Below are 27,967 nucleotides of genomic sequence, written 5' to 3'. Positions count from 1 at the left end.
CCCTTCCAGATTTTTATCTACCACACATGGGTGTGGGGCCAGCCCATTCTGTGTCTCCGTCCCTCCTACCATCTGGATGGATGTGGTTTCTTTAATTCCGTAGTTGTCAGACTTCCATTCAACTTGATTTCTGATGGTTCTGTGAGATGGCTGTTCTATATTTTAGTTGTAATTTTCATGTGGTTGTGCGAGGAGGCGAGCCATGTCTGCCTATGCCGCCATCTTGACCCAAGTTTTTGGTTTTAATCAAGTTCAACTTACTGATACTTCTTTCACAGAACATACTTTTGGTGTTGTAGTAAATACTGATTGCCAGATGCAGTGTCATCTAGATTTTTTCCTATGTTGTCATTTAGAGGGTTTTTAAAAAATATTTTATTTATTTATCTTTAGAGGGGAAGGGAAGGAGAGAAGGAGAGAAACATCAGTGTATGGTTGCCTCTCGTGAGTCCCCTGCTGGGAACTGGCCTGCAACCCAGGCATGTGCCCTGACTGGGAATCGAACCGCGATCATGTGGTTTGCAGGCCCGCACTCAATCCACTGAGCTACACCAGCCAGGGCTCATCTAGAGTTTTTATAGATTTGCCTTTGACATTTAGTTCCATGATCCATTTTAAGTTAATTTTTGTGAAAGGTATAAAGCATATGTCTAGATTTGTTTCCATGTGTATGTCTAGTTCTAGTACCGTTCATTGAAAAGTCTCTCTTTTCTTCATGGTATTATTGCCTTTGTTTCTGTGTCAAAAATCAGGTGACAGCACGAGGAAGTCTATTTGCGTATTCTTATGCCAATACCATGCTGTCTTTTTTTTTAAAGATTTTATTTATTTGCTTTTAGAGAAAGGAGAAGAGAGGGGGAAAGAAAGGGGAGAGAAGCATTGATGTGTGAGGGGTACATCGATTGGTTGCCTCGCACGTGTCCCAAAGTGGGGGCCTGGCCCGAGACCCAGGCATGTGCCCTGACCAGGAATTAAACCAGTGATCTTTCAGTTCTCAGGCCACACTCAGTCCATTGAACCACCCAGCCAGGGCCCACATTGTCTTGACGACTGTTGTTTCAGGGTAAATTCTGGTAGCAGTAGTTCCCCAACTTTGCTCTTCTCTAATGTTGACTTGACTACTAGGAATCTTCTGCCTGTCAACATTAACTTTAGAATCAGTTTGTCAATATTCACAAAATAACTTGCTGGATTATTTCACTGGGCACGCACTGAATCTAGCTGAAGTTGGGAAGTACTGGCCACTTCATGGTGTTGAGTCTTCCTGCCCGTGAGCACAGACTGTCTCTCTCTCCATTTATTTAGCTCTTTGATTTCTTTCATGAGAGTCTTGTAGTATTCCTCATACAGATCCTGTTCATATTCTAGTAGATCGATAGCTAAGTATTTTCAAATATTTGGTGCTATTGTAAATGATATTGTTTTTAATGTCAAATTTCAGTTGTTCATTGCGGGTTTATTGTTTTTCCAATTATGGAAATGTGAGTCCACGCTGATTGAGACAAAGTGGAGCCATTTGAGGGTGTGGAAAGGAAAAGCTAGTCGACCCCAACCCCCCCAGCCCCGACACCAAGTTTTAACATGTGGCTTGTGCTGTTCAGCACCTTTCTCCTTGCTCAGCAAATTTGGAAAACCTGCAAAAACATGGTTAGACAAATGGGGATTTTTGTTTATTTTTTACCACAGTAGGATCGTACCATGCCATGTTGTCCTGCATTTTTCTTTTAGCACTCAAGAATTTATTATGGCCAGGGTGGGCTTAAGGGGACTAGATGGTAATGGAAAAAATATGATAAAGATTATAGGAAGGAAGGGAGAAAAAAGAAAGAATTTATCATGGCTAAGCCTGTAGATAGTGGAAGCAGATTCTGTCCTCCCTCTCTCCCAGGTCTTTATGCACATTTGTGTGTGCACACACGCACACATATTGTTGCACAGATATAAAGTCCTTATAAAGGTATAAGCGTTTTATGTTTTTCTTCTTTGTCTCTTCTGATTGCCACCTCAGCAACTGGGTGCTGAGTGATGGTTAAGACGTGTAAACTCATCGTCCTTGTTAGACACCAGGTTTTTTTCCCAAAGATTTTTAATATTTTATTTAATCTTCTTAACAATTTTATTTATTTTAAGAAAGAGGGGAGAGGAGAGAAACATCAGTGCGTGGTTGCCTCTTGAACTCCCCACACTGGGGACCCAGCCTGCAACTCAGACATGTGCCCCCACTGGAAATTTAACAGGCAACACAGTCTGGCACTCAATCCACTGAGCCACACCAGCCAGGGCTGTTTAATTTTAGAGAGAGGGGAAGAGAGGGAGAAAGAGAGGGAAAGAAAAAAGATGTGAGAGAGATACATTGACCTGCTGCCTTTCACTACCCCCAGCTGGGACCTGGCCCACAACCCAGGCATGTGCTTTGACTGGGAATGGAACCAGCAACCTTTTAGTTTGCAGGCTGGCACTCAATCCACTGAGCCACATCAGCCAGGGCACATCACCAGGTTTTTTAAGTATTGAAATGATGTCCCATGAGCCCCTCTGGGCTGGGCCAAGCACATGGTTGAACACACATGTAGCAGCTGGTAGCCTGGAGTTTGGTTTCTGGGCTTCAGTTTCTCCCTCTGTGAAGGGGTCATGGTGATAGTACTGCCTCATAAGGTGGCTGGAAAGATGAGAAGAGACGCTGTATATAACATGTTTGATACATAGTAGCGACTTAGGAAATGTGAACTCTGGTCAGTAAGTTCTCTGTTGTGAGTGACTAGGGCAAGACAAGCAGCCTCCCCCCTGAGGTGAGAAGGAGGAACCAGTCTGGGGAGGGGTCTCCTGGCGCTGGATACCAGTCTTGCATACTGGGGGTGGAACCATCAGAGCCTGGGGTCGGGGAGACACGCTGGACCCCAGACACCCAGCCCAGTCTAATTTCACTCTTGCCACCTCCTCTCTGCTTTTCCAGGACAAGCAGCTGCGGATCTTTGACCCTAGAACAAAGCCTGAGGCCTCGCAGGTGAGTTGTGTGGGCAGCTGGGCTTGGGTGAGGCCCCAGTGGCTCTAACAGGTGCAGACAAGGGTGGGCTCAGCCTCCTGGCAGACAGAGTCTGCCACACCCTGTGCCTCTGGCCAAGGCCCAGTGGCTCTGTGGAGGTCCCCTCAGAGGTGGACTGCAGCTCTTCCTGGGGAGCATATTCTGGGTCCTGGGAGGGCCCCACTTTGATCATAGGATGGGGCGCAGCCAGGCTGCCCACAGGCTTTCAGTGGAGGCGTCCATGGCTTTAGGAGGTTAATTTGAGATTCCAACTTCCTCTCCTTCTTTGAGACCCCCATTCCCACCCACCCTTCCTGGCATGGTCAGCAGAGGCTAGCCACACAGGAACCAAAAGACACAGTCCCACCTTCTGCACCCCTCCCGTCTCACCGCTGGCAGGCCCTTCGTCTGTGCTCAGGTCTGTGGGCTGTGCTGGGGGCCTGCCAGGCCTGCAGGACACAGGCACTGAGCGCGTTTGGTTTTGCCTGTGGTTGTACACAGGGTGCATGTGGCCCTGTGAGTTCTGAGTAGGGAGGCTGGGCCCTGGGTTCATGCTCTAGGCATTGAGCCACTTTGGAGTCATTTATTCATTTGACAGCAGCTTGGTTCCAGGCATGGAACGTTCTGTGGTGAGCGAGGCACACACGGGGCACTTGCTGGGGGCCTCTCTTGCTGGAGCAGTTCGGTACTTCCCTGAGGAAATGTCTTGGAGCTGAGGCCTGAGGGGTGCAAAGGGGACACACACAGACCTCCAGAGGTGGGGCGAGCTTGTTCCAGGAATGAGGGCCACAGAGGAGAGGCAGGGCCCCTGTGAAGGGCCTGTCACCTGTGGTATGGGAAGCTACTGGAGTTTTAAGCAGAAATGAGCAGATACACATTTTTTAAAAGATTTTTCTAGAAGCTGAGGAGCCTTTTTGCTCGAGGAAGGTGGAGTTTAGGCCCCTGCCGCCAACTCAGGGGAGGAGCTGCCCAGCAAAATTCCAGTTCCATCACAGGTGCCCTCATCTCCATTTCTAGAATTTTTTCCCCACCTGGAGTCAAGGGCCATCCACCAGCTTAAACCCAACCAGCAGTAATTGGGGCCCTGTCACCCCACCCCACTTCCAACCCCTGCATACATGTGCCCCCACAATCCCCCTCACGTAGCCCGTTGCAGCTTTTTGCCTCAGCCAGTCCCGACAGGTGAACCAAGCTGGGCAGAAGTGGTTTAGTGCTTCCCACCCCCCGGCCGCATGCTTTCTATGGCTGGTGAGGATCACTAAGTCTGAGTCTCAGGTCAGTGCAAGTGTGAGCAGGGAGCCTCGCTGTAGCTTTCTGGGGCTCATTTCCAAGCCTTTGCCTGGAAAGGGGGTCTCGGCTCACGTGAAGGAGGGAGACCGAGGCCCTGTTCCCTCAGCTTTCTCAGGTTGCCCTCTCCTACCTAAGGTCTTGGGTCACAGTGCACGGTGCTCCCCTTTCTGCCCAGCTGGGCATTGCCAGCTCCCCTGTCTGGTTTTCTTCCTTTCCCTTCCCCTCCCTCTTCCTCTTTGTCTCTTCCTCGTCGTTCTCCAGCAAGGAGGGGATGGTAATGGTGCTGAAGTGGAGATGCAGTGGCTGTCATCCAGGGGGCTCCAAGTTTCCAGAAGAGGGAGGGAGAAGATCTGGTTTTGGTGGGAGCCCCCTTACAGGGGCTTCTGCGTGAGGGGACCTGGGAAGAGCGTGGGTGGCTCTCACCCCTTCCCTGCTGCTAAGACAGTGCCTGTGCTGATGTGGGGGCGGCCCTGCCCCCACTTCCGCCCTGGGCATCTGGCCCACACCTGGCTTCTATTAGAAAAACCGCTGCTGGCGGCCAGGGTTGGTGTGAGCCAAGGGGCCAGCTCCAGGGACAGGCCTTCTGGGAGCACCTTCACCTTCTCCTGAGATCCTCCTTTCCTCCTTGAGGGGGGCATTGTTTGGGGAAGAGGGGTTGAGGAAGGAAGTGTCACCCTCTGTTCAGCCTCTGCCCCGCTGCTTCAGTGGCTGTCCCCGAAGCCTGGAGGCTGGGTGGGGAGGCTTCCCTCTGCCACCCTTTTTGGACCCTGTCTCTGGTGACCTGAGCTCGGAGCAGGGGATGCTGGGGCAGCTCCCTCCCATTCACACCCCCTGCTTTGTTTTTACATTGCATTTATATCACTTATTATGTCCAAGCCCTGGGCACACATCACCTCTTCCTCCCCTCATGACTGGCCTGTGAAATCTGCCCTTTGACCATTTCTGCCCCAGGGTCACACAGCTGAGTAGCAGAGGCAGCCTCGGTCTGGGGGCCACTGGGCCCCTCTGCTGCCCCTTCCAGTGCCAGACCCCAGGTGGGGGTGTCTGAGGCCCTGAAACCATGGGTGTGCCAGGGAAGTGTCAGCCCAAAGCTGAGGGGGTGTCCAGGGAGTGGTGAGGTTTTTGTACCCTGTCGGGCAGGAGGGGGCCTGGGACAAGCCCTCTGCCCTCTGGCGTGGGCAGATGGATCTCCCTTCTGACCACCCCCATGTGTTGGACAGGCCTGGGGTGAGGATGGGCATTTGGAGCCCAGCACTGAACTTGGCCGAGGAGGAGTGTGGGTGAATGGGTTGGGTATCTTACCACTGGAGAAGGTCTCTTCATCTGAGGAAGGAACTCAGGCCAGCTCCTCTAGCTGCCCTGCCCCACACAGGAAGTGTTGCTATGGCAACAGGGGGGGATTTGGGTTGCACTGCAGCTGGAATGCTATATGCCTGCTCCTGGTGCCCTGTGTTGCCCAGGTACTGCCTGGTCTCAGCCCCTCCTGTTCTCTTATGGAGTCATATGTTGGGGAGACATAAGGGGTACTGGAGGGCTTCTTCTCAAGGAGGACACCCGTCTGTTGGGACAAAGGCTGGCCCCTGTGAGAGGGAAACCCCCAAGGCCTGGCCTCTGGGTTTGGGATTACTGCCAGCGGCTTCCTTTGACAGGGCTGGTTTGGGTTAGCAGGATGCTTAGGTCTCAGCTGCAGCTTCCCTGCTGCCTCAGAATAAGAATCAGGGGTTCTGGAGAGAGGGAACCTCCTTCCTACGTCTCACTGAGGTCAGCAAAGAAGAACTTGCCATTTTTGAAAATGAAAGTCACTCCACTGATCTGGCAATAAAGGAGAGGGGAAGGGGTTAGTGGCCATCCCTTCCCTATCTGAGGGGCTTCCTCTGGGTCCTGGGAAGACTGAGCTGGGTGTGCACACAGTGGGCATACTGGGCTCAGCCTAAGCTCTTACCTGTCTTTACTTCTTGGTTTGGAGACCAGAAGGTGCAAGTAGAAAGCTGTGGGGCAAGCAGGACTCACCAGCCCACACCACCCACCCTGCCCCAATGCCCGGGCCCAGGGGCCTGTTCCCCCAGCGTCAGCTCGTTCAAGGATGTTTGTTGGAAACCTGAGGTGTCCAAGGCGCAGCTGGACCCTGGGCTCCTTCTGGCCTGGGCTCTGCTGCCTTCTTGCTGTGGCTCTGTCTCCTCACCTGTCCTTACCTCAGGTTCCTCTTGCACAGATGGAGAACAATAACCATGGGCTCAGCCCACAGGAGGCAGGAAGCTCAAATAGCCAACTGGCTTACTGGGTGATTTGGGGCAGATGGCTTCCTCTCTCTGGGTCTCTGGTAGGAGGTACAGGCAGAGGCACGTTCCAGCCCCAACCTGTACCTCTGAATTAAAAAACCACTCCACAGGCCCTGAAGGCTGGCTCTTCCCTCTTCTCCCTCAGCCACACCCCCCATCCTCTGTGCTGGGCCCTTTGCTCTCCCAGGCACCCCGACATTCCTGGCCTGGCTCCCACCTGCTGACCCTTCACATCTTAAGTCAAATGTTACCTTATATCTACTTCTCTCAATTACATTCTTATTATACTCTGTTATCATGCTTGAAAAAAATACCCATTAGACCTTGAACACATTTCACCACCGTTAACACTCTTTGAAACTGCCCTCCAGAGTAGGTCTCACTATGGTGCTCTTTTTACAGATGAGGAAACCGAGGCACCGAGATGTCGAGTATCTCACACTGAGATGAGGTCTCTGCCGGCAGAGCAGGGTTTCGCCCCGGGCGGTCTGACTCCAGAGCTCGCGCCCTTAACCTCCACCTCACCCCTCTGTGACATTTGTAATAACGTGTGGGGGCGTGGTTGTTTCTATTTGGTTCACATCTGCCTCCTGACTTGTATAATCTATGAGTTTGGAGACCTTTTCTGTTTACTGTGTCCCCAACACCTAGCAGAGCATAAGCTCAAATGCCTGTATTGAAAACACAAATGAGTGAGCAGCTCTGCTTCACCCAGTGCGTGACCCTGCGTCTGAGATCTATTTGGCCCCACCATCAGCTCCCAGCACAATGCCTGGCCCTAGGGAGTCCTCGAATGTCTGTTGAATGAATGAACGCTACTCAGATGCCTTGTGAGCCATCTGGTTTGCTGCTTACGTAGGGGTATTAGCACACTGTTGAGAGCCCATGTAATGCTTCTGAACTCTTCTGGGGTGCCAGGGGTGGGGCTGACCCTCACCCTGACCCCGCAGCCCCTCTTGAGTGGAGAGAGGGGTATTGGTTCCTGGTTCTCAGGCTCTGGCCCTGACTTCCTGTGCTGGCTGTGGCTGGGTGGGAAGTGAGCAGTGAGAAAAGCCCCTTGAACAACACTGAGCTGTTTCTGATGGTCTCCCACGCTGGGGTCTGACTCTGTGGGCTGGGGAGGGGGCGCTGGGCCAGCTCTTCACGGGTGCCTCCCTCCCTCCCTCATTCATTCCCAAGGAGATCGTGGGAAGCTTGGAGGAAGCTGGCCACAGTTTAGGGTGAGCTATTTTTGGTAACAGGGTCTTTTGTCTCAGGCTCTAGAGGCCGGGGTGACTGGGAGGGAGCTGTTTGCATTTCCTCTGGCCTCCTGGACTCCCCCCTGCCTGGGCCCAGGGGACAGGGTCGCCTGTGGTATGAACTCCCTTCTCCTCCCTGGGTCCCAGGAAGCCTTCCAGCTGGCAGTTCCAGTACCATGGGAGGGGCCAGAAGGGGCATGCTCCGCCCTCTCCAAGGACGTTCCCCAGACCTTGGCACCAGGCCCTCCCCCTGTCCCTCTGGCAGTGTCAGGAGGCAGCGGTAATTCTAGTAATCCCTTGATTTGCACAGCTCTTTGCAGCAGACCCATTTCTCTCACATAGAGTCTCAGCTGACCCTTTCAACAGCCCTGGGAAGTAGGCAGCTGGGGCAACATGAGCCCCATGCACAAGTGAGAAAAATGAAATTCTGTGAGGGCACACAGATCCCCAGAGCCTGGGGATGGTGACCAGCAGCTGAATGCTGCCTCCAGGACACCTGTAGGGTGAGGACCTGCTACCACCCTCGGTCACTGTAGCGAGGGGGCCCGGTGGTGAGTGAGACAGCCTGACAGTTCCCTGACAAGGAGGGAGACTGAGCCCGGCTAGGGCAGCCCTCTGGGTGCAGCACTGCCTTCAGCCAAGGTTCGTCCTATAGCGATAGGAGGCCTCCCCATCTCCAGCCAGCCCCCAGGCAAGTGGCCCTGAGGTGGCTCAGCTGTGTCTTCTGCCTCCTGCAGAGTACACAGGCCCACGAGAACAGCAAGGATGGCCGGCTGGCATGGACAGGCACCCAGGAGCACCTTGTGTCCACTGGATTCAACCAGGTAGGGCCCCTTGAAGGTGAGCAGGGCCCCATACCAAAAGAGTAGGGATGAGGCCCTTTGGGAGGTGGGGGCCACAGGCTAGCTCCAGGCCTGTCCATATACGGCCCTGAGTGCTGCCCTGAGTGCAGCCGGGTCTCTGAGCCCCAGGGGACCAACTGCTGCTGAAAACTGGCAGATTCCATTGGAAATAGCTAAGCCTGACCCTGGGAACTGTAGCACAACAACCCCCTCACACCCAGGGATCAGAGTCCATGGAAGGAAACACCCCTTGTCCCTTGTCACCTAAAGGTTCTCGGAGGGGCAGGACATGAAAACCCAACCTCTCCTCCCTTCCTGGCATGCTTCCCCATTACACTGCTTTCCAAGCTCTGTTCTGGGGCAAGTGCCCCTGTGCCAGGCTGTGTCTTTGGGCACTAGGTTCCTGGGGAGCCCTGGAAAGGAACCTAGTGCCCAAATGGGCCCTCTGGACCCCTCTGAGCCTCTTTCTGACCCCCTCCCCACAGATGCGTGAACGTGAAGTGAAGCTGTGGGACACTCGGCATTTCTCCAGCGCCCTCACCTCCCTCACCCTCGACACCTCACCTGGGTAGGAGAAACCAGCATGTTGGGATGGGCTAGAGGTGGGATGGGGCGAGGGCCCCGGACGATGGCTCAGTTCCAGCCCTGTGAATGGGCACAACTGCTAAGGGCCCCTGGTGCGCCGCGGCAGGGCCATCTGCAGAGTGCAGGCACCCTTTCCTGCCAGAAGGGCTTTACCTGGCTCGGGCTGTCAGAGAGGTGGGCCATCGCAGGAGCAGTCAGGGGCGCCTGGGCTGGGCAGACCTGGCCCTGCTTGTGCAGCCAGAATAGGTGGGTTAGCCCAACTGACCCATCCCATGCGCCACTTGGTCACAGTCACATTTGGGGAGGTGACTGTGACCCGGCAGGCTCATGGGTGGCCAGCTTGAGAATGCACTTCATTTTGCTGTGGGTGTTTTGTTGGGGCTCAGGATTGAGGAGACCTGAGGCTGTGATAGCAAGGTGGACTCAGGGAGGGCTTGGGGTGACATGGGGACAGATGGGCTGGCAGTTTTGGAGGCACAAGTAGCAGACAGGCAGGCCTTGAACTCATGGGCTCTAGGAGGCCTCCTCAGCCCTGGCCACATGTCCATCCCTCCTTGTTCTCGGTGGGGGGTCCCCAGGCAGCATGGTATGCAAACACTCCTCATCTCTCCGTCCGACGCGGAAGTGTGTAGGAGGATTTGTGCCAGTGACCATGAGGCTCCGGGCTGAGCTGGCTCTCTGCAGAGATGGCCCAACATCACTGCTGCGTAGGAACCAGGAGACACATGGTGAACGCTGAGAAATGACCTGTCCTTTTAGTTCACACGGACCCGATGTTCCAGCTGAGGGAAAGAGGCTTTGGAGGGTGGGGAACCGGCCTAGCTGGGACAGGAGGAGGTGGGGACAAAGCCTTAGCCCTGCTCAGTTATGACTCTCAGGGGGCTTGCTGGGACCCTCACCACCACCAGGCCAGGGCCTGCAAATGCCAGAGCAAGGAAAGAGCCTTGGTTTTTGGATGTCCTTTCAGCCACTTCCTCATCTGTTTCACAACTGGGAAAACTTGAGTCACAGAGAGTGCTATGAACTCTCCCAAGTCCCAGGAGCGACAAAGACCTGGGGGCGGGGAAAGATAAGTGCCCTAAGAGCGTGTCCCCTGGCTGGGTGCCCAGAGAAGACGTAAGGGTCTGGGTGGCCGTGGTCCTCTACTCCCATTCTCTCACATGGCTCAGTCAGAGGCTGGGGGCTGGTGGGGTTCATTTTGCAAATGAGGAAGGCGAGGCTGAGGGAGCACCAGTGCCTTCCTACAATTGAGTGTGAGGCTTCTGCCCACTCTGGGCCCTAGGAATTCAAGGTAGTCACTAGGAACCCCCTGTGCTGGAGGAATTGGAGCTCTCTGGCCTTCTGGCTCCACACCCTTCCCAGGCACAGATGCTGTGCTGGTATATTGTCTTTTATGCCTCCCCAGGCTAGACAGCCCCTTCCCTACAAGGCCCCCAGCAGAGAGAAGGAGCTGGTCAACTGGGAGAAGGGACCAGCACTAACCATCAAATGCTCCCCGCCTACTACTTCCTGCCTTTCAAACTCCGCCCCTGGCCTGTGATGGATTCCCCGCCCACCCAGCCCCAGCATGGGGAGGAGTTAACTGATGGAGGAGTTAACTCCTGGAGGAGTTAACTGATGCCCAGACCCCACAGTGCCACTGGCCAAGGCTGACCCTGTAATTATAGCAGTTAAGAATAGCCTTGTAGGGCCAGTGAGGCCTGGAATTTCTCAAATCACTCCCAGATGGGCCAGCCTGGCCCAGGTCCTCCCTGCTCCATCCTCCAGTCTGGGCCCTGTCTCCACACTGGGCCTACACTCTTGGCAGGGGAGTGGGGACTCTTCAATCCTCCACAAAGGTGGTGGATGACAGGGATGCCTGCCAGCCTCCAGGGTGGCCTGAGAAGTGGCAGGTCCCCTGCCACTAGGCTCTCTGGAAACCAGAGCCCTGCCGTAGCCCCCTGGGGTTTGGGATCTGCTGAATGAATGGACTAAAGATGCAAAGTGTACCGATGGGCACAGCCATAGGCCTCCACTGCACCCCCTCAATTTCTTCTCTGTTTACATATTTTCCATCTTAATTTAGGCAGAACAGTGTGTGTTCTTACAAGAGCTAGAGGAGACCAGGGGTCAAGTACACTGCCCTCCCCTTCCTCTCTCAGGGAGAACCCAGGGCCCCACCCTCCTGGGGACCTCTGTTTTGGCCCCCACCTAAGCCTTCCTCTTTGACATCCCTGTCATTTGTGGAATGCACCTCACTAAGAGGAGACGTGTCATGATGGGAAGAGCAGGACATTGAGGTCCTACCTGCAAAGCCAGACTCAGGTGGCAGTTCTGCAGATCGCTGTCTCACACTTCCCGGTGCCAGGCTCCCTGCTCCGTGGAGGGTGGGGGCGGTCAGGGGCTCTGGCAGGGCCTGGTGCTGAAGGAGCAGCCTGTGCTCTGCGCAGGAGACACGGGAACGCTGCCTGTCTCAGTTTCGGTGCTTCCAGGGTAGGTGACGGGTCAGCTGCCCGAGCCGCAGGCAGATAGGGATGTTTTTCCCCCTGTTACTGAAGAGGCAGTGAAGCCAGATAAGTTGGTCCTCTGTCGAGATCACGGCAGCAGTAAGCCTGTACGTGGTGGAGGCTGGGACTGGGCTTGCTTCTGGACACTGAGGTGTCCACTTCTGGCCAGACCCCCAACCCATGGCCCAGCCATTGGCCAGAGACATGGAGTTCGTTGGCTAAGAAACCTCCAAACTTGTAGAGAATTTTTATGAGTTTATTTGAGCCAAACTGGCAACTGCTAGGAAGCAACATCTCAACATATTGAGAAAATGCTCTGGAGAATGGCAATTTTACAGCTTATTTTATGTGTTACAATCAAAAGAGAAGTAAGGGGTTACATGGAATTAATTGGTGGTAAACTAGGGAGGCTGGAGAAAGCAAAGCAGGAAATCTCTTGAGATTGGATAAAGAGCAAACCGGAGAGACACACTTCTTTTGCATTGGTGGGTACAGGGTGGTTAACGTTTACAGCACACAGAGATGGTATTCAGGGAACAAGATAACGGTGAGCTTCCGTGGTCTCTGCTCTAGTGCCGTGGGTGTGCCCTGGGGGATCTGGAAAAGGAGATTACTGTGACATCCCAAAGGTATGTTATCGAAGATGCAAAAAGACAGGATGTGACTAACTGTCATGCTTGGCTTTTGGCTAGGAGTTTTTATGGTGAGACTATCCTATGTGGTTACTTTTGGTCTCTGAGTTTGCAAGGCCCATCATGCAGGCCTCCTCCGAGTTTTTCAGGTTTAGTATGTAGGCCCCTTTTGGTCCACCTACCCCACACCTAGCACGTTCCTTGGAGACAGGGTGCCCTCTCCTCTCCTGACTAGCTTTTGCAGACAGTGGTCCCACCTCTCTCTTGGAGACCCAAGCCCCACCCCCCCACCCCCCCCCCACCCCCCGCTCGAAATGTGCTCCTGGGCTAGGGAGTGGGTGTTGGGACCCGTCCCCACCTGCTGTGAGCAAGCTTCTGTCTCACCTCTCCCAGCCTGTCTCCCTGTAGACAGGTTGTTGGGCACGAAATGGGAATGTGTGTAAGCCCACGTGGCACAGGGCCTGGGGTGGCAAGGACCCAAAAATGGGGGACTGGCATTTCTTCCCATCCATCCCTGGTCCTGGCCTGGGGCCACGGGATCCCCCTGGGTAGGATCCCCCTGCACCTTGGCTTAGCTCCCCTACTCAGCCCCTGGCCCTTCCTTCATGCCCCAGCTCCTGATCTAGTGGGACACCTCAGATGCCCTTTCTGGGAGGGCTCACACCAGCCTCCTTTCTTTAGGTTCCACCCACACTCTGCTGGCCCATGAGGCCAGGTTTGGCTTTGTAGGGAAAACATTTATTCAGCAGCCACCGTGTTCAGCAGCGGCCCGTGAGCCCACAATGGCTCCTTTGACTGGGCTGCCGAGGTTGGGAGGGGGGTGCTGGCTCAGTGTGGCCGCTCCAGTAATGAGACCCAGGCCCACAGGAAATCCACCTGGGCCACTGCTGCTGGCTTAGGAACATGGGGCCCCACCCGGGCCCACTGCTACCACCTTCTGCCCCCACAACCCTCTGGTAGCCTCCTCCCTTCTCATGCCAGAACCCTCGGCAGCCACTAATTGAATCCAGAGCTTTGTGTGGCGGGGCCTGACTTGGCGCTGACATCAACGCCCCTAAGCCGTAGGGCCTGTTCCTCAGGCCTGACTGGGCTGCCTCCTTTTTGCCAGGGTGAGGCAAGGGGCCAGGGGCCGAGACCCACAGAGGGGGCACAGGCACAGGGTTTCAGGCACTCCAGCATCTGGAGGGCTTCTTTGCAGCCCCAGAGTCCACCTCCCCTTCCATCTAAAAGGTACTAGGTAAAGGTACCCTGTATCCATCACTGTTCCCAAGCCCTCAGCACCTTCCCTGGTCCCCTACCCCTGCCAGTGGTCTTCCTGGAAAACACTCTCACTTCTGCAGTTCTAGAAAACCAAACACATCTGTACTGCAGACAGTGAAGGCACATCACAGGGCTCCCAGGTCTCCACAGGCCAGACTCAGATCTCTGTTCCTGCTCCTGGGCCATCTGCCCCTAATCTCTAACAGCCTCTCCACTCACCAGAGGGCTCTGGCCATTCAGGATCTGTGCTGCCCTTAACTAAGGCCCTTTCTCTGTAGCTGGAACAGAAAGCCCATGCAGAGGGGCAGTGAGACTACAGGGCAAACAGGCTGTGTGGGCCACCTAGTCCTGCATCATCCACGGGGGCCTGGCAGGACATAGCTCGAGGCACCACCCCCCCCCTCCCCCGCCACAGAGGAAGGCAGGCGTGGACTGCCTGTCAGACCCATCCCTGAGAATGGATCCTTGGAGACCCTCTTGGCGTGTATCTGCCATGAGCCCCTCACAGGAGCACTGCAGTTCCTGAGCCTGGGTAGGCGAAGGCTTTCCAAACTGTTCTCCCATGAGGTTGGAAGCTCGCCAGCGACTGTCCTGTTCATGCCCTGGGAGGCAGCGCTGCACATGCAGGGGAGGCTGGGTGGACACAGCCCCAGGGCGGGCCTTGTGGGAATGCCGCCCTTCTCACCGTGGCCCTCAGCAGGAGCCCGCCCACGCCCAGGGTATGCTGTCCAGGGCCTGGTGTCCACTGCAGAGTGGGGTCCTGCACCTTCAGTTCCCCACAGAGAGGGTGGTCCCTTTACACCCGCCCTGAAGCCCCTCCCTCCCAGGGCCCTGGGACCCTGCCAGAAAAACACTCGTTTTATTTTATCTTTTATTTTTCTTATAAAAAGCCTTCATATCATCATTTTTCTTACAAAAACCAAAGTCTTTGTCTCTGAGTTTGAAAAACATTTTCCCAGAATAAATGGGAAAGGATCTCTTATAAATATATTTTAAAAAACAAAAGCAAAGCTTGTTCCTAAAGCGTCTTTCTTTCCAGTTTCTTTTGTTGCTTCACTCCCTGGGGCCAGGGCTGGGATGCACACTCATCCTTACCCCTGCTCTCCCTCTGCTCTCTTTCTGGGGGCTTCCTTCATTGACCCCCCGAGTCTCCTCGGGCTGGGAGCTGGGCGGCCCTAGGCCTGTGTTACCAGCACACAGCAGAGCCCGCCTGCCCTGCCCACCCCAGAGGTTGCACATTGCAGAGGACAGGGCATATGCCATCCTCAGAGGCACTTGGGCTCTGGGGGTCCTTAGAGGTCTTCACCTGGGTCCCAGCATCTTAGATGAAGAGACCGAGGTCCAGAGGGGCAGGGACTTGGCTATAGTCACACAGCCCCTGCCCTGGTGTGTCGTCCTCATCATATGGATCTGAGAACTTCTTGGTCTGGCAGCGAGAGGGTGCCGGCCAGTCTCAGCGGGGCTGAGGACCCAGCCCAGTGGTCCATCCTTCCCACTTAGATGTAGGGCTTAGTGGGAAGGGGCCCTTGGAGCCCAGGCCCTGGGTAGCCCATGAGTGGCACCTCACACTCAGGCCCACCAGGTGGGGCCTCCCCAACACCCTCACTTGCCTTGGGGCCTGGCTCTAAGGGGGCCTTAACCCCCTCCAGCTCCAGGGGCCCAGGCCCCACCTGCCCTTTGCCCTGAGCTGCAGCTGCTGCAGCCCGCCCCCGCCGCACGAAGTAGGCCGCCCCTACGATGGCTAGTACAGCCAGGAGCACGGCAGCCAGGGCAGGCGCAATGAGAAGTGGCAGGTTGCCCTCTCGGGCCTGTGTGACAGGGGCATGGTTGGAGCGGACAGGTAGGGGTGTGCGGGCTTCTCCACAGGCCTCCTCACCCTCAGGCACCCACCCAGCATCCAGGGGCCTGACACAGATGGAGTAGGTGGCATTGGGCCGAAGCTGAGTGACCGTGTACTCAGCAAGTGAGGCAGGCAGCCGCAGTGTCACTGGCCGCTTGTCGGGGCCTGACAGGTTACGGTAGGTGAGGCGGAGGCTCTTGAGCTGCACGGTGCTGCCCTGTAGGTAGCGCTGCAGCCCTACCTTCAGAGAAGTAGGGCTTACTGTCTCGATTCTGAGGGGCAGGGGCCCAGGAGGCCTCAGAGTGGCTGGGGCGGGGGTGGGCCATAGACCCTGCCTCGCCAGGCTCTCGCAGTACAGACCAGTGAAGCCTTCAGGGCACAGGCAGGCTAGGTGGCCCCGAGCCCCGAGATAGCAGGTGCCCCCGTTGAGGCAGATGGACGCCGGGCAGTCCTGGGTCTGGGGATCAGGCCCCATGGTGGGTGGGGTGGCAGGTGGCAGGCTTGGGGACTTGGCAGCAGGCTCCGTGGGGTTTTGCCAGGTTGGGGCTGGGCTGGAAGATGCGGGTGTGGGTTCCCATGCTGAGGACCTTGTGGTGGGCACTGTAGCTGTAGTGGTGGTGGCTGGGCAGCCGAAGTCGGCGTAGTCAAGGTCCAGGAGCATCTGGCCAGCATTCTTGGGTGGGAAGTGACAGCGCGTCTCCTCCGGGCTGGCCAGTGCCACACGGTTCTCCCGCACCCAAGGGCTGAACCAGCTCAGGGAGCACACACAGTTGAAAGGGTTGCGGGCAGCTGCCAGGAGTCGCAGACGGGGGAAGAGGCCTGAGAGCTCGTGCGGCAAGGCCTGCAGGCTCAAATTGCTCAGGTCCAGCTCCTGTAGGGCTGCCAGGCCAGCCAGGTCCTCGGGCTGCAGCTGGGCAATGCGGGTGTTGCCAGACAGCCGCAGGCGTGTCAGTCCCTGGAGGCCCCGGACTGCAGGGGGCACTCGCTCCAGCTGGTTGTCCGACACATCCAGGTCATGCAGGTTGCGCAGGCGGCCAAAGAGCCCCTCGTCCAGTTGCTGCAGACCCAGGCCAGCCAGCCGCAGTGCCTCCACATTGGCGGTGTCCAGAGCGCCAGGCTCCAGGGCCAGGAGGCTGTTATAGCTGAGGTCTAACAGCAGCAGGCTCGGGAGGTGCAGCAGGGGCAGTGCCCGAAGCTCATTGTCTTGAAGTTTGAGCTCCAGGAGGTGGTCCAGTGCATCAAAGGCACCAGGCTGGATGTGGTAGATGCGGTTCTTGCCCAGGTACAGGCGCTCCAGGCGCCGCAGGCCGCGGAAGGTCTCGTTGGTGATCTCTCGAAGCCTGTTAGAGGTGAGATCCAGATTACTGAGGTTGGCAAGTGGCTGGAACACCCCGCTGGGCAGGCTGGTGATCTGATTCTGTGACAAGTCCAGGAGCTGCAGGTTCGGCAGGCTGGCAAAGGTGACAGTGTCCAGCGTGGTGATGCCGTTGTCAAAGACATATAAGCCCACCGTGTCAGGTGGCACATCTCGGGGCACCGTGGTCCCGTGGCGGGCAGTACAGAAGACTGTGTGCGGCTGGTTGCACTGGCAGCCAGATGGGCAGCCCTGCACCCCAGGCCCTGGGGCCAGCAGCAGCAATAGGAACAGGGGGACCCTGGAGTGCATCTTTTGGTCCCTGGGAGCAAAGAGGAAAGATAGGAGACCATGAGTCAGGGGCCCAGGAAACGGTCATGCCAGGAAGGGTGGAGACAGGAATTGCAAGCCCCTTTTACCACTCCCTGCCCCCAAATTCAATGATACAGTGTAGTTATGAGTCAGGTCTCCAGTGCCTGGGCCCAGTTCCTGTCCTAGCCCCATCACTCCCTTGCTGTGTGACTTGAAACAGTCATATGACCTCGTCATGCTATCAGTTGATATTTCCTGTACTATTCACCAGGGCTCAGTGGGTTAATGCATGCAGAACAGGACATTCACTGACCACAAAGGACACCTTTACCTTACCACCTTTACCTTACCCCAGCCTTCCCACCTCTCTGGCTCAGAGAGAACATGTGGTTAAAAGCATCAGGATCTGTGCCCTTGCCCCAACCCTCCACCCCCAAACTCTGTTGAGGTGGAAGGCAAGCAGGGAGAACGGTGGCTCCGGATTAGCAGCCCCTCCTCACAGCTTCTGGGAGAGGTTGGTGGGCAGTCAGCCCAGCGTGTAAGCAGAGAAGCTGGCCGCCCAGGCCACCAGCCCCTGCCGCTGCGCTCTGCATCCTCCAGGTGAGGAGAGGCCGCAGCAGGGAGGCCTCACATGGAAACGACGGGATCAGTGTTTTTCCACTTGGGAAGGCAGACCTGCCCGGGACAGGAGCCGTAGGCTGGCCAGGATGTGGCCTGTGGCAAAGTTCCTAGGGACAGGAGCAAGAGGAGCTGGAGCAATTGGCAGGTGTCCCCCTGGGGGGGGGGGTGGAGGGAGGGAACCTTGGTCTTCATAGCCCAAGCAGCACTAGAACTAGAGGTAAGGGGGTCCAAGCTTCCTTGGGCTGACCTAGGGCTCCAGCTGGAGACGTTGCTGCACGGTGTCCCCAGAGGCAGGGCCAGGCCTGGAAGCACTGCCCAGATCCCTTCACCTACCATCGTGTGGGTTCTGCAGTGGGCCAGGCACCGAGGCACAGCCGCAGCCCTTCCCATGTGCCAGCACCACTGAGCATCACAGCCACCTTACAGTCCCCCAGAAGCCATTCCAGGTGGAAACTATTCTCATCACTCCCAGAAGAAAGAAAAAGGGGGGCTCCTGGAGGTGCAATGACGTGCTGCCATTGCGCTGCCGCGAAATCTGACCCAGAGCCTGGATCCTTAAGCAAGTCCAGGTGTGGCTGGGCCTGCTGCCTGATATGGGGCCCCGTCCTACCAGGGTGGCGGTGGCTCCCCCAGCCACTCCAGGCGCCAGCTTGTAGGTTGGCCTGCCCAAGACAGGATGGGGCCACAGCATGGGCCCCCTTCATTCAGGCTTCTAGGGGAAACCCAGGGGACACCCCCAGCAGCAGTCCCCATGCTCAGGGCCCTTACAGTCCCAGAGAGGCCAGCACCCCTCCCTTCCAAGCACCTCTGCTCACACAAGAGCCTTTTGTGCTGGGACTCAGCCTCCCCTTCCCCTATGCTGGCAAGCTCTCAGGCCAAGGCAGGTAACATGTCTCTCCCACACAGTGCCTTCTGCTCCCCCTGCTACCCATTGGGTTGCCCCTCCCCCACAAAGTGGGCTCCTGGAAGATGAGTTGGGAAAGGGGCAGGCAGTCCCGGGGTGGACTAGACAAGTCACTGGCAAGGCCACTGTGGTCTTAGGCCAGTTCTAGGTAAAAGCTTGTCACCCCGTTTGGGCTCACTTATGCCCTGCCCCTTTGCAGGGTCCCCACTGCCTGGGAAGGGGGGCCATTGGCTTCTGCCCCTCACTAGTTAACACTGATGACCACCTTTCAGAGACTAGCCAGGGAGGCCTTCCCTGACCCCTAACCAGTGTCCCCTCCCCTGCTCTCTAGGCTCCTGGCTGCCTCATTCACCCCTGGCCCTGCCAGCGCCACCTCAAGGGGGCTCCATGCACCCCACCCAGCCTCCTCCCCTGCAAGGACTTGCTCCACCCTTACTGACTCAGAAGTCAGCGGATTTGGCCTGGCCGCCAGATGTGGGCTATAAGCATCCCCCACCCCCTCATCCACGTGGGGGGTGAGCCACCTCCCCCTGAATCAGCTCTCCTGGTAGAACAGTCTGGGGTCAGGAAGGGAGCAGCCAGGCTCGGGGTGGGAGGGGACCCTACACGTGGCCAGCCTGACCACCCCTATGACGGTGGCTTCCCCTAGGACTTGTATAAGATCACGATTAGCTCGTGCTCCAGTCAGGCAACCCTGGGCCAGGGGTTTCAGAGCTGTAAGGTGTGGACAATGGTTTCTTCTCTCAGCTCTCTTAGCGCCGAGGTTTTCTTCAACTGTCCCCCCGGGCATTCAGAGTAGACACCTCCCAAGACGGGGGGACTGCTGGGGGGCACTCCCTGTTCTTCACTGAGGAGGGGAGTAGCTTGGGCCCTGGCCTTTGCTCCCTTTACTCAGCAAAGTCATCCCTGGAGAGGGAGGTAGCAACTGTTACAGATCTGTCCGGACCCAGAGTAAGCAGCCTCACTGAGGGGCTGGGAGCAGAGGCTGCATCAGGAAAAGAGTGACTGGCATCCTGGGCTGGGGAGATGCGAACAGCCAGCAGCTAATCCGTTTTACACTCCCGAGGAGGCAGGGGTGAGCGCTTTGCCTGAGCCTGGATCCACCACCCAGGAAAGAGTTGGCACTAGGGCTTTGGAAAATGAGTGGGGGCTGATAGCTCCTCCACAGCGTGCCTGGCACCAAGACCAGATCAGACATCAGAGAGCCCCCAGATGGGACCTAGAGGGCCAAGACTGACTGGAGGGGCAGGCGACAACCATCTGGTGGTAGGAGACTGAAGCCTGAATTTGGACCCAAGTTCTGCCCCTAAATAGCTTCCCAAGTCCCTTCCTACCTGTGGGCCTGTTTCTCAGCAGCCCTTCCTCACCTCCAGAGTTGTTCTGAGTACCCAGTGTTCTGTTTGTTTTCAAGGGGGAAGTTCTAACAAGTTCTGGAAGCGATTCTGCTTGTCTGGGTGCACACTGGTGTGTGCGTGTGTGCGTGCGCGCGTGCGCGCGCGTGCNTTGGACCCAAGTTCTGCCCCTAAATAGCTTCCCAAGTCCTGTCCTACCTGTGGGCCTGTTTCTCAGCAGCCCTTCCTCACCTCCAGAGTTGTTCTGAGTACCCAGTGTTCTGTTTGTTTTCAAGGGGGAAGTTCTAACAAGTTCTGGAAGCGATTCTGCTTGTCTGGGTGCACACTGGTGTGTGCGTGTGTGCGTGCGCGCGTGCGCGCGCGTGCATTGGGGATGGGGGTGTCTCAGGGTAGTGGTGGGGGGTGGGTCACAGTTGCCCTTGCCCAGCCAGTTACAATTTCAGCAGCTCTGAAGGACCAGGGGCCTGGGCTTTGATATCTGATCCACTGACCCAAGGCAGGGAGGTGGGACCTTTCTCTCTACAAAGGGTGTGGGGAGAGTTCTGGAGGCAGCACTGACATTTGGGGGGTGGTAGTGGAAAGAGGGCAACAGGGTCCAGGGCATCTGTTCACCACCTGGATTCGACACAGCCTCGCCTTGGCCTGGCCCTGCTGTGGTTTGGTGGAAAGAGGCGGCAGGCAGAGAGGCCTGGGCTCTGCTGCTGGCCTTGCCAAACTCTAAGAAAGAGTTGCTGGGATGGTGCTTTAGAGTCATCTGACTGCCTGTGTTTGCAGCCTGGCTTTGTGGCAGCCTGGCCATGGGCCTTCATCTCAGTTCCCATCTGCGAAGTCAGGGGGCTAGTAATAGTGCCTGGTTTTGGGGGCCAGTAGTTTGTACTTGGAGCACATTCTGACTGGTCAGTCAACACTGGCTACTTGAGGGAGGGTGTAATCCTTAAAACCCCAGCACTGCCTTCCCCACACTCAGGGGAGGGCACCATGGTGTGTGAGGGGCTTTGCATCCCTTTAAGCACAGACAGGAGGCCCCCCGGGCTGAGGGTAAAGCCTCCACGAAGAGACTGCCCCCCAGCATGCACCATTGCTTATGGACATAGGAGAGCAGCAGGATGGGGGGTGCCTTTAGTTTTGGAGGGGGCAGCCCCTGTCGGCATATGACCTCAGGGTGGGGAGAGAGCACAAGGAGGGCTGTGAGTAAGGACATCCATCATCTCAGCTCTCAGGGAGACCCAGAGTGCCACCACCCACTCCCAAGTGTGGGACACACACAGAGGCACCCACTCACACAAAAGCCCAGGGTCAAGCAGGGGCCAGCAAGTGGGTGGAACTTGGGCATTTGGGTGACCGAATCCCATCTGAGGCTGCAGTATNGCATCCCTTTAAGCACAGACAGGAGGCCCCCTGGGCTGAGGGTAAAGCCTCCACGAAGAGACTGCCCCCCAGCATGCACCATTGCTTATGGACGTAGGAGAGCAGCAGGATGGGGGGTGCCTTTAGTTTTGGAGGGGGCAGCCCCTGTCGGCATATGACCTCAGGGTGGGGAGAGAGCACAAGGAGGTCTGTGAGTAAGGACATCCATCATCTCAGCTCTCAGGGAGACCCAGAGTGCCACCACCCACTCCCAAGTGTGGGACACACACAGAGGCACCCACTCACACAAAAGCCCAGGGTCAAGCAGGGGCCAGCAAGTGGGTGGAACTTGGGCATTTGGGTGACCGAATCCCATCTGAGGCTGCAGTATCTCACTGTTCCAGAGGAAGGACAAGCCAGCACACCCCTCTCTTCTGCCCAACGCTGCAGAGTGTGTGCAGGGATCTGGTACCCCAGGCCTGACCCTGGGACCCTGGGCCTCTGGCTCCCAGTGTTGGCCCGCCCGAGCTGAGCACTGCTGGCCAGGATTGGCAGCAGCCCAGCCCAGGAGTCTGCCAACCCCTCAGACAGGCGGGACCGTGCCGGCAGCCAGGACAGCTGGCTCCAGTTTCGCTGACGTGTCTGAGGCGGCTCAGGGCCCAGGTTGGGTCCGCCCGCCTCCCCATCCCTGGGACAAAGCAGCCCCTGGCCCAGCAGGGCAGAGAGTTTGGCGTCTCCCTCCTGGGCCCTCATGGAAGGGGCCAAGATGGCAAAGCCTCGAGTTCCTCAGAAATGGCCCTCTCTCCATGTGGGGGCTAGAGCCCTGCCCATCTCGGCCTCTCTGCCTCACCCCATCCACCCCTCCACCTGGCTCTGCTCATTCTACAGATAAGACCCTGAAACTCAGTTTGTGGCCCCATCCAGTTCCTTTCCCTTTCTGAGCTTCCATCTCCCACCTGGAACCCCAGGGGCTTCTCAACCTCAGCTAGGTATCAGGATCACCCTGGCAGTGTTGGGAAGTCCCTGAGGCCTGGCAGAGCCGTGTTTTGGAGAAGCTCCTTGGGTGAGTCTCCCCTTCAGCTAGGTCTCAGACCCTGGGACAGGAGGCTGCAAAGGGGACAGTGTGGACATCAGCTTATTTCTCCCAGTAAGGGGAATATCCCTGAGCAGTGTAGGAGACGAGCAGGAGTCTGCCAGGCCACAGGCGGGGACCTCCCGTGGCAACTGTGGGTGACTTGGGAGCCACCAGACCTGTCAGCTCAGGGCAGGAAGATCAGTGACTAGGGCCGATGCACAGCTCAAGTCGGCCCCTGGGGCAGTGGGATGTGCCATCTCAGTTGGGAGAGGTGCCACTTTGTTGGGAGAAGACACCGGCTTCCCCGGGAGCCGTGTGGTAGCTGTGGCCCAAATAGAAATGGGCCAGTCCAGATGCCACTGTCGGCACGCGCAGGTGTGATGCCACCAGGGCTGGGCTCAGACACGGCCTCCTCACCGCCCTGTTTCCACCCAGGGCCACGCACCCATCAAGTAAGGTCCTAACCCTGCAATTAACCCTGAATTTGCCAGAGGAAGGCCTTAGTCACCAAGGGAGGCCACCAGCCCCAGGTCAGCTGGGCCCAGGCTGTCTGGGGACTACACAGGGCCTAAGAAGGAAGTGGCCCCAGAGGAGGTCTCGCCCTTCTCATGCTCATCATGCCCAGGGATCTAGGGGACCCTGTGGCAGAAGTGGCCCTTCCTGGGATCTGTGAGCTGATCAGTGGGCAGGTGGGATTGACATGGGGGGCCACCACCCTGCCCCTGCCCTACCCTTTTCACTTTTCACTGCTGCCTAGCCAGGCCCCAGTGACCGCCCCAGCCCCAGCCCCTTCTCAGTGCTGGCCAGCCCTCTCCTCCCTCCTTAATTAAATCTCTCAGGCAGCCTCAGAGGAATGTCAGAGCCTTATTGCATTTCCCTGGAGGAGACCGGTGGGGGGGCCTTCCCCAACCTTGGAGAAGAACTTGCTTCTTCCCTGCCCCCACCCCCTAAACCTGAGGTGGTCTAGAGGAGTCTGCTCCAGCCTCATACCCAGGAAAGTGGAATGAGGAAAAGCGGGGGAGGCCTACAGGCCTGGCCAGCCAGGCGGCCCAGCCAGCTAAAGGAAAGCAATCCGGCTGGCTCTGGAATGTGGAAACCGATAAAAGGAAGAAGGCTGAGCCCGCGCCCGCCCGTGGTGCATGCAGACTCCCGCAGCACCCCTACCCACCCCCAAACATAGCCCTGTTCCAGTCACGCGCACACAGACACACGCCCACGCCAGAAATACGCCCAGTGGGCTGTCTTCTCACTCATACCCTCCCCCTTCTCCAAGAACTCACAAATTCCACAGCAGTGAGGGGAGCTGGGTTTCTTGGCAGTGCAGACAGAGCTCTGGGCTTTCCAGCCCAGGGAGGAGACTCTAAGGAGAGCTGAGGGGGGCGCTGGAAGGGGTCTAACCCATTTAGGTGGCATCGCTGCCCCTCCCATGAGCTCAGGGCTTGCCAAGAGATGCTTCTGTGAGCAGAGGCTCACCCAGCCTTCTCTCTGGCCACCAGAGGGTACTGACTGGCTGGCCTGCTAGGTGGGAGCTGCCTTCTGGGCACAGCTGGATTTCACTTGCCTGTCCCCAGGAGCTGCCTACTCCAGGGATGGGGTCCACTTACAAGCCCCCATAAGGACTCAACTCTCTTTATCTAGGACTTGTCCCAGCTACTGCCCCAGGGCTGTTAGTGGGGGAGTGGGAGCCAGAAACTGTGGACCCATCTGCTGCCCAAGGCATCTCCCTGGCACCGGGGCTGCCTGCCAGGAGGGCCTTCCTGGTGAAAGCAGAGGTCTGGAAAATGTCTAAGGGTCTTCTCCTGTTGACTCCCTCCTCCCCATTTCCAGTCTAGAGAGTAGTACCATTCCAGCAAATACCCTGGAACACCAGCCCCTGCTGATCTCATCTGACTCTCTGGACCCACAGGTTCCAGGGTAGCTGTTTCTGTATGCAGCCACATGAAGCCAGGGAGGTGGGGACAGGCTATGCCAGGCCCCCAGCCTGGCATGAGCATCTTTGTCCTTCCCTGGGCCTAAGAGAGGCCAAATAATGGTCTGGAGAGAATCCAGCTGGGCTGCTCATTACCAGAGCCCTCTTCCTGCCTCTGACACTCTGTTTACAGAAGCTCTGGGGCCTGATTCCCCAGGGAGAAGACAGCAAACTCAGGGGACTGCTCTCCCATCCCCCCCAGTCCCACTTGCCTTAGTGCTATTGGGCCTTGCCAACAGCTGGGTCCTAAATGGACTTCACTGCCTACTGGACCAGCCTGAAGGGACCCTACTCAGTGGGTACTGGCCCAGCCATCCCTTCATGCCCTGGGAGAGGACCTTTGAGATTCAGTCCTGTCCCCCAGCTCCAGGAGCTCTTGGCCTGGGGAGGGGGCAGTGGATCCGGGTGTTTCTCTCCAAAGCCTCCCCGGTAAGCAGGGGGACACTGGGACTGTTGTCTCTTCTCCACATCCTTCCCACCTTGCAGACTCCATTCCTAGACCCCAGGGGGTGAAGTGGTCAGTGACCTTGGTGTGGTAATGTTTAAGGAATGGTTGGCACAATCTGCTGATCTGCCAGTGACCACAGAGGGACCTCAGCAGCCCTCAGGCCCCAGCGCTGCCAGCCCTGGACACAAAGGGCTAGGCTGGCTTAAGGCTGTTGGGTTCATAACCCAAGCAAAGCCCCTTCTGGCAGAGATAGAGATGAAGCACACTAATACCTTGGCCCTAGTCAGCCACTGTCTAAAGTGTGGCAGTAAAGACCAGAGATGAGAGGGGTGGGGAAGGGGTGTGGAATGGTGCATTAGTACCTTCCAGCCCCCGGATTACACTTCCCCAGGGCCTGCATGCCTGTGCACCCCCTACCCCAGCTCTGTCCTGAGTGACAAGGGCCCTTAGGACCCCAAGGAGCCAATCTGCACAGGGACACGGGAGCCTCCAGAACCAGACTGCTCCCACTTGAGGAGGTAAAAGTGACCCAAGACGGATGGCATGGCCATTCCCTCAAAGGGGTTTAATTCATAAAACTGGTCATGCCAGAGGGCCCTGCCGTGGGAGGAGGAAGCGAAGGGGGGGGGGGAGGTGTTTATTTTGTCTGCTCCGTGGGCCCGCCCGCCAGTGAGCCATGTACACATACCAGCGCACGCACCCGTCCACGGGACTGTCCGCTCCCGGGTCGACCCAGGTGATGGTGCGGGGCTGAGGACACATGCCCACTCGGAGTCCGTGTATGTATGTGTGTGTGTGCGAGCGCGGGGGTGGGGGCTCTCCTCGCATGATTGGCGCATGTGCATAACCCTTCTCAGTGGTGCTCCTCAATTCCAGTCCTCAGCCCCCCAGCTCAGCACTCACCGGACAGCGGCGGCGGGAGCCAGGTGGGGTGGGCCGCAGCGTCTGTCCTTCCCCCGCTGGCCAGACCAGAGTGCTCCTGGTTCCTGAGCAAGCTGCGTCCGCGTACCCCCACCGAGGGCCGCGGAGTCAGCTAGCTGGAGGCGGGTCGTTCCTTTAAGGCAGGGGGGAGGGGCTGTGGCCGCCAGCGGGGCGGGGTCGCTCCCTATTGGTCAGGGCGCAGCGGGCCAAAGGACTGCCGCCTCACCTCTCCGCTGTTGGGTCATTTGGCTGGGCGTCCTCGCCCCACACGTCCCGACACCCCAGGTGGATCTACCACTTGTTTGCCTTATGACTCTGAGCAGGTCCCTGATTTTCGTGTAGAAAGCAAAAATTTGAGTAAGATGGAATCTCAAGCCCGGATTCTTGTGACACACCAGAGACAGGTGACGTAAATTCACGGAGCAGACCCTAGAGCTTGTGCAGACCTGGAAAAGCAGGAGAGGAAGGGAGTGGGGGCTGATGTAAGGATTCAGCCCCCATGACCTGCCTCAGCCTGCCGGAGCTTTGGACTTTTCAAGAGAAACTGGAAATCCGGATTTTTTTTTTTTTTAGGTGAAATCTCTCAATGTGCTATTGTTGGTAGGTAATCCCAACTTCAAAAACTGCTGGGCAGGCTCTGCTGAGCCTTTCTGAGGGCCTCCCTCATACAAAACTCTTCCTGCCAAGTCTGAATTCTGGGCTCCTTTTAGCCCAGCAGGTTTCAGGGCTGTGAGCATCTCTGGACCACTTCTCCCATGTCAGTGACAGCTTCACAGTTACAGACAGCTCCAAAGCCAGAGTGTGTGTGTGGCGGTGGGGGACTGGGATGGGGCAGGATGTTGGGCTTTAATATCAGTGGGCGGGGCCTGGGTGCAGCTGACAGTGGCCCTTGAAGGGGCCAGAGGGATGAGTGCCAGGGACTGGACTAGTCCACAAAAATCCCCTGCCTTGGAGGATTCCAGGAAAAGGCTCTGCCCTCCTCCCCCTCCATGTTTGTGGTCAAGGCATGCCTCAGAGCTTTGGGACCCAGCTCAGCTCCTGAGTTCTAGAGGGCCCGGGACACTCGTCCCTCCTCTCCTAACCTGGCCTGCAGCCAGGGCCTTTGCCTGGGCCAGCTTGAGTCTCAGTGGGCCCAAGGGCTTGTGCCATGAAGTTAGGCCACACCAGTGTGTGAGTGGGGCGGAGGCGTTCTTTGGAGGATTTGATAACCTCCAGAAGTCAGGACAGCCTCCTGGCTCCATGTCCGGCTGCTAATGAGCTAAGCAGGGTTCAGTGAAGCACTTACCTACCAGACTTACTGTCTCAGCTCCTAGCCTCCTCATGGCCTCTCCCATACCTGCGCCCCATGCACATCCTGGTGTTTGTGTGCGTGTAGCATGATGTACAAACCTCTGATTCTGGTCCAGAGTTGGTACTTAGTTGTGTTTCATTTGGCCTGTGTGGGACTTTTTAAAACTTGATGCCATTGCAAACATTAAAAATCCGGTGGTTTCACATTAGAATGGGACTTCCCAGCCTGCTTTGAACAGGAACTCTCAGCTGGAGCCAAGTGCCCCCGCTTTGACCAAGCCTCAGGCTCACAGGTCACCCTAGTCCCCACCACTTCAGTTGTCTCACACGAGGCAGCTTTACTCACTCAGTTTCCTGAAGCATTTGAGTTTGCAGTCAGTACCATGTGGCTGTGATCAGATGGTCTCTGTAATTCTGCCCTTGGATCCTAATGCCCTCAGGAGTGTCCTCAGATACTGTAGAAAGGAGGGGTTGCTCTGAAGACCAGCCTGACTTCATCCTAAGAGGAGGTCTTCCTGACAGGCTCTGAAGCCTCTCAGTACTGTAGCCAGTTCTCCATGACGGAGCGACCCCACCTGCCTAAATGGTCCATTCCCTGCCCTGATCTTGCACCTTGGACTCAGGCCATGCTATCACCCCCCCAGAGGTTCAAGGGCAGCTTCCAGACTGCTCCCCAGTTTGTCCACCCTTTCCTCATATGGTTTTAAGACACGACCTCCCTTTAGAACCTGGTTACCTGGAGCCTCTTTGAGGTCAGGGGCTAAAGAGTGTGAGGCGCAGCTTGGTCCAAGGGGATCCCCACTGCCCAGCTTGGGTGACAGAGGCAGATCCAAGGGACCTGGACTGATTTGGACCAGTGGCAGTGCCTCGATGTCTAGATCGGTGGGGAGGACCAGAGGA

The 27,967-nt window shown here is 56.9% G+C and overlaps 2 protein-coding genes across 6 annotated transcripts in view; one reads left to right on the top strand and one right to left on the bottom strand.

Moving 5' to 3' along the window:
- The window catches only part of CORO7 (coronin 7), a 72,946-nt gene that overhangs the window by 15,764 nt on the left and 29,215 nt on the right, over window positions 1-27,967 (top strand). For 4 of the 5 annotated variants that reach the window (XR_005064129.1, XR_005064130.1, XM_037029843.1 and 1 more), the window contains exons 7-9: window positions 2,954-3,004; window positions 8,567-8,653; window positions 9,157-9,239. Coding sequence is in view for 2 of the 5 variants with exons in the window: in XM_037029843.1 (XP_036885738.1) it covers window positions 2,954-3,004; window positions 8,567-8,653; window positions 9,157-9,239 (221 nt within the window). In the remaining 3 variants the exon portion in view is untranslated. Of the gene's footprint in view, window positions 1-2,953; window positions 3,005-8,195; window positions 8,333-8,566; window positions 8,654-9,156; window positions 9,240-27,967 lie in introns of those variants that run through there. The other variant, XR_005064131.1, reaches the window with a different exon arrangement.
- Window positions 14,026-25,895, bottom strand: VASN (vasorin). Its single transcript, XM_037029849.1, has 2 exons — window positions 25,760-25,895; window positions 14,026-17,150 (listed from the first exon to the last, which is right to left on the bottom strand). The coding sequence occupies exon 2, from the start codon at window positions 17,138-17,140 to the stop codon at window positions 15,131-15,133; it is 2,010 nt and encodes a 669-aa protein (XP_036885744.1). The 5' UTR covers window positions 17,141-17,150; window positions 25,760-25,895; the 3' UTR covers window positions 14,026-15,130.

The sequence above is a fragment of the Sturnira hondurensis genome, unplaced genomic scaffold (genome assembly GCF_014824575.4).
Source record: "Sturnira hondurensis isolate 20B ecotype Veracruz unplaced genomic scaffold, ASM1482457v3 Scaffold0020579, whole genome shotgun sequence".
NCBI classification, from domain to species: domain Eukaryota; kingdom Metazoa; phylum Chordata; class Mammalia; order Chiroptera; family Phyllostomidae; genus Sturnira; species Sturnira hondurensis.
Note: the sequence above shows the minus strand (reverse complement) of the source record. Positions and strands in the feature narration are given on the sequence as shown.

What these genes read in the sequence shown, in the direction of transcription:
- VASN (XM_037029849.1), bottom strand. Translation starts at nt 17,140, where the DNA reads ATGCACTCCAGGGTCCCCCTGTTCCTATTGCTGCTGCTGGCCCCAGGG.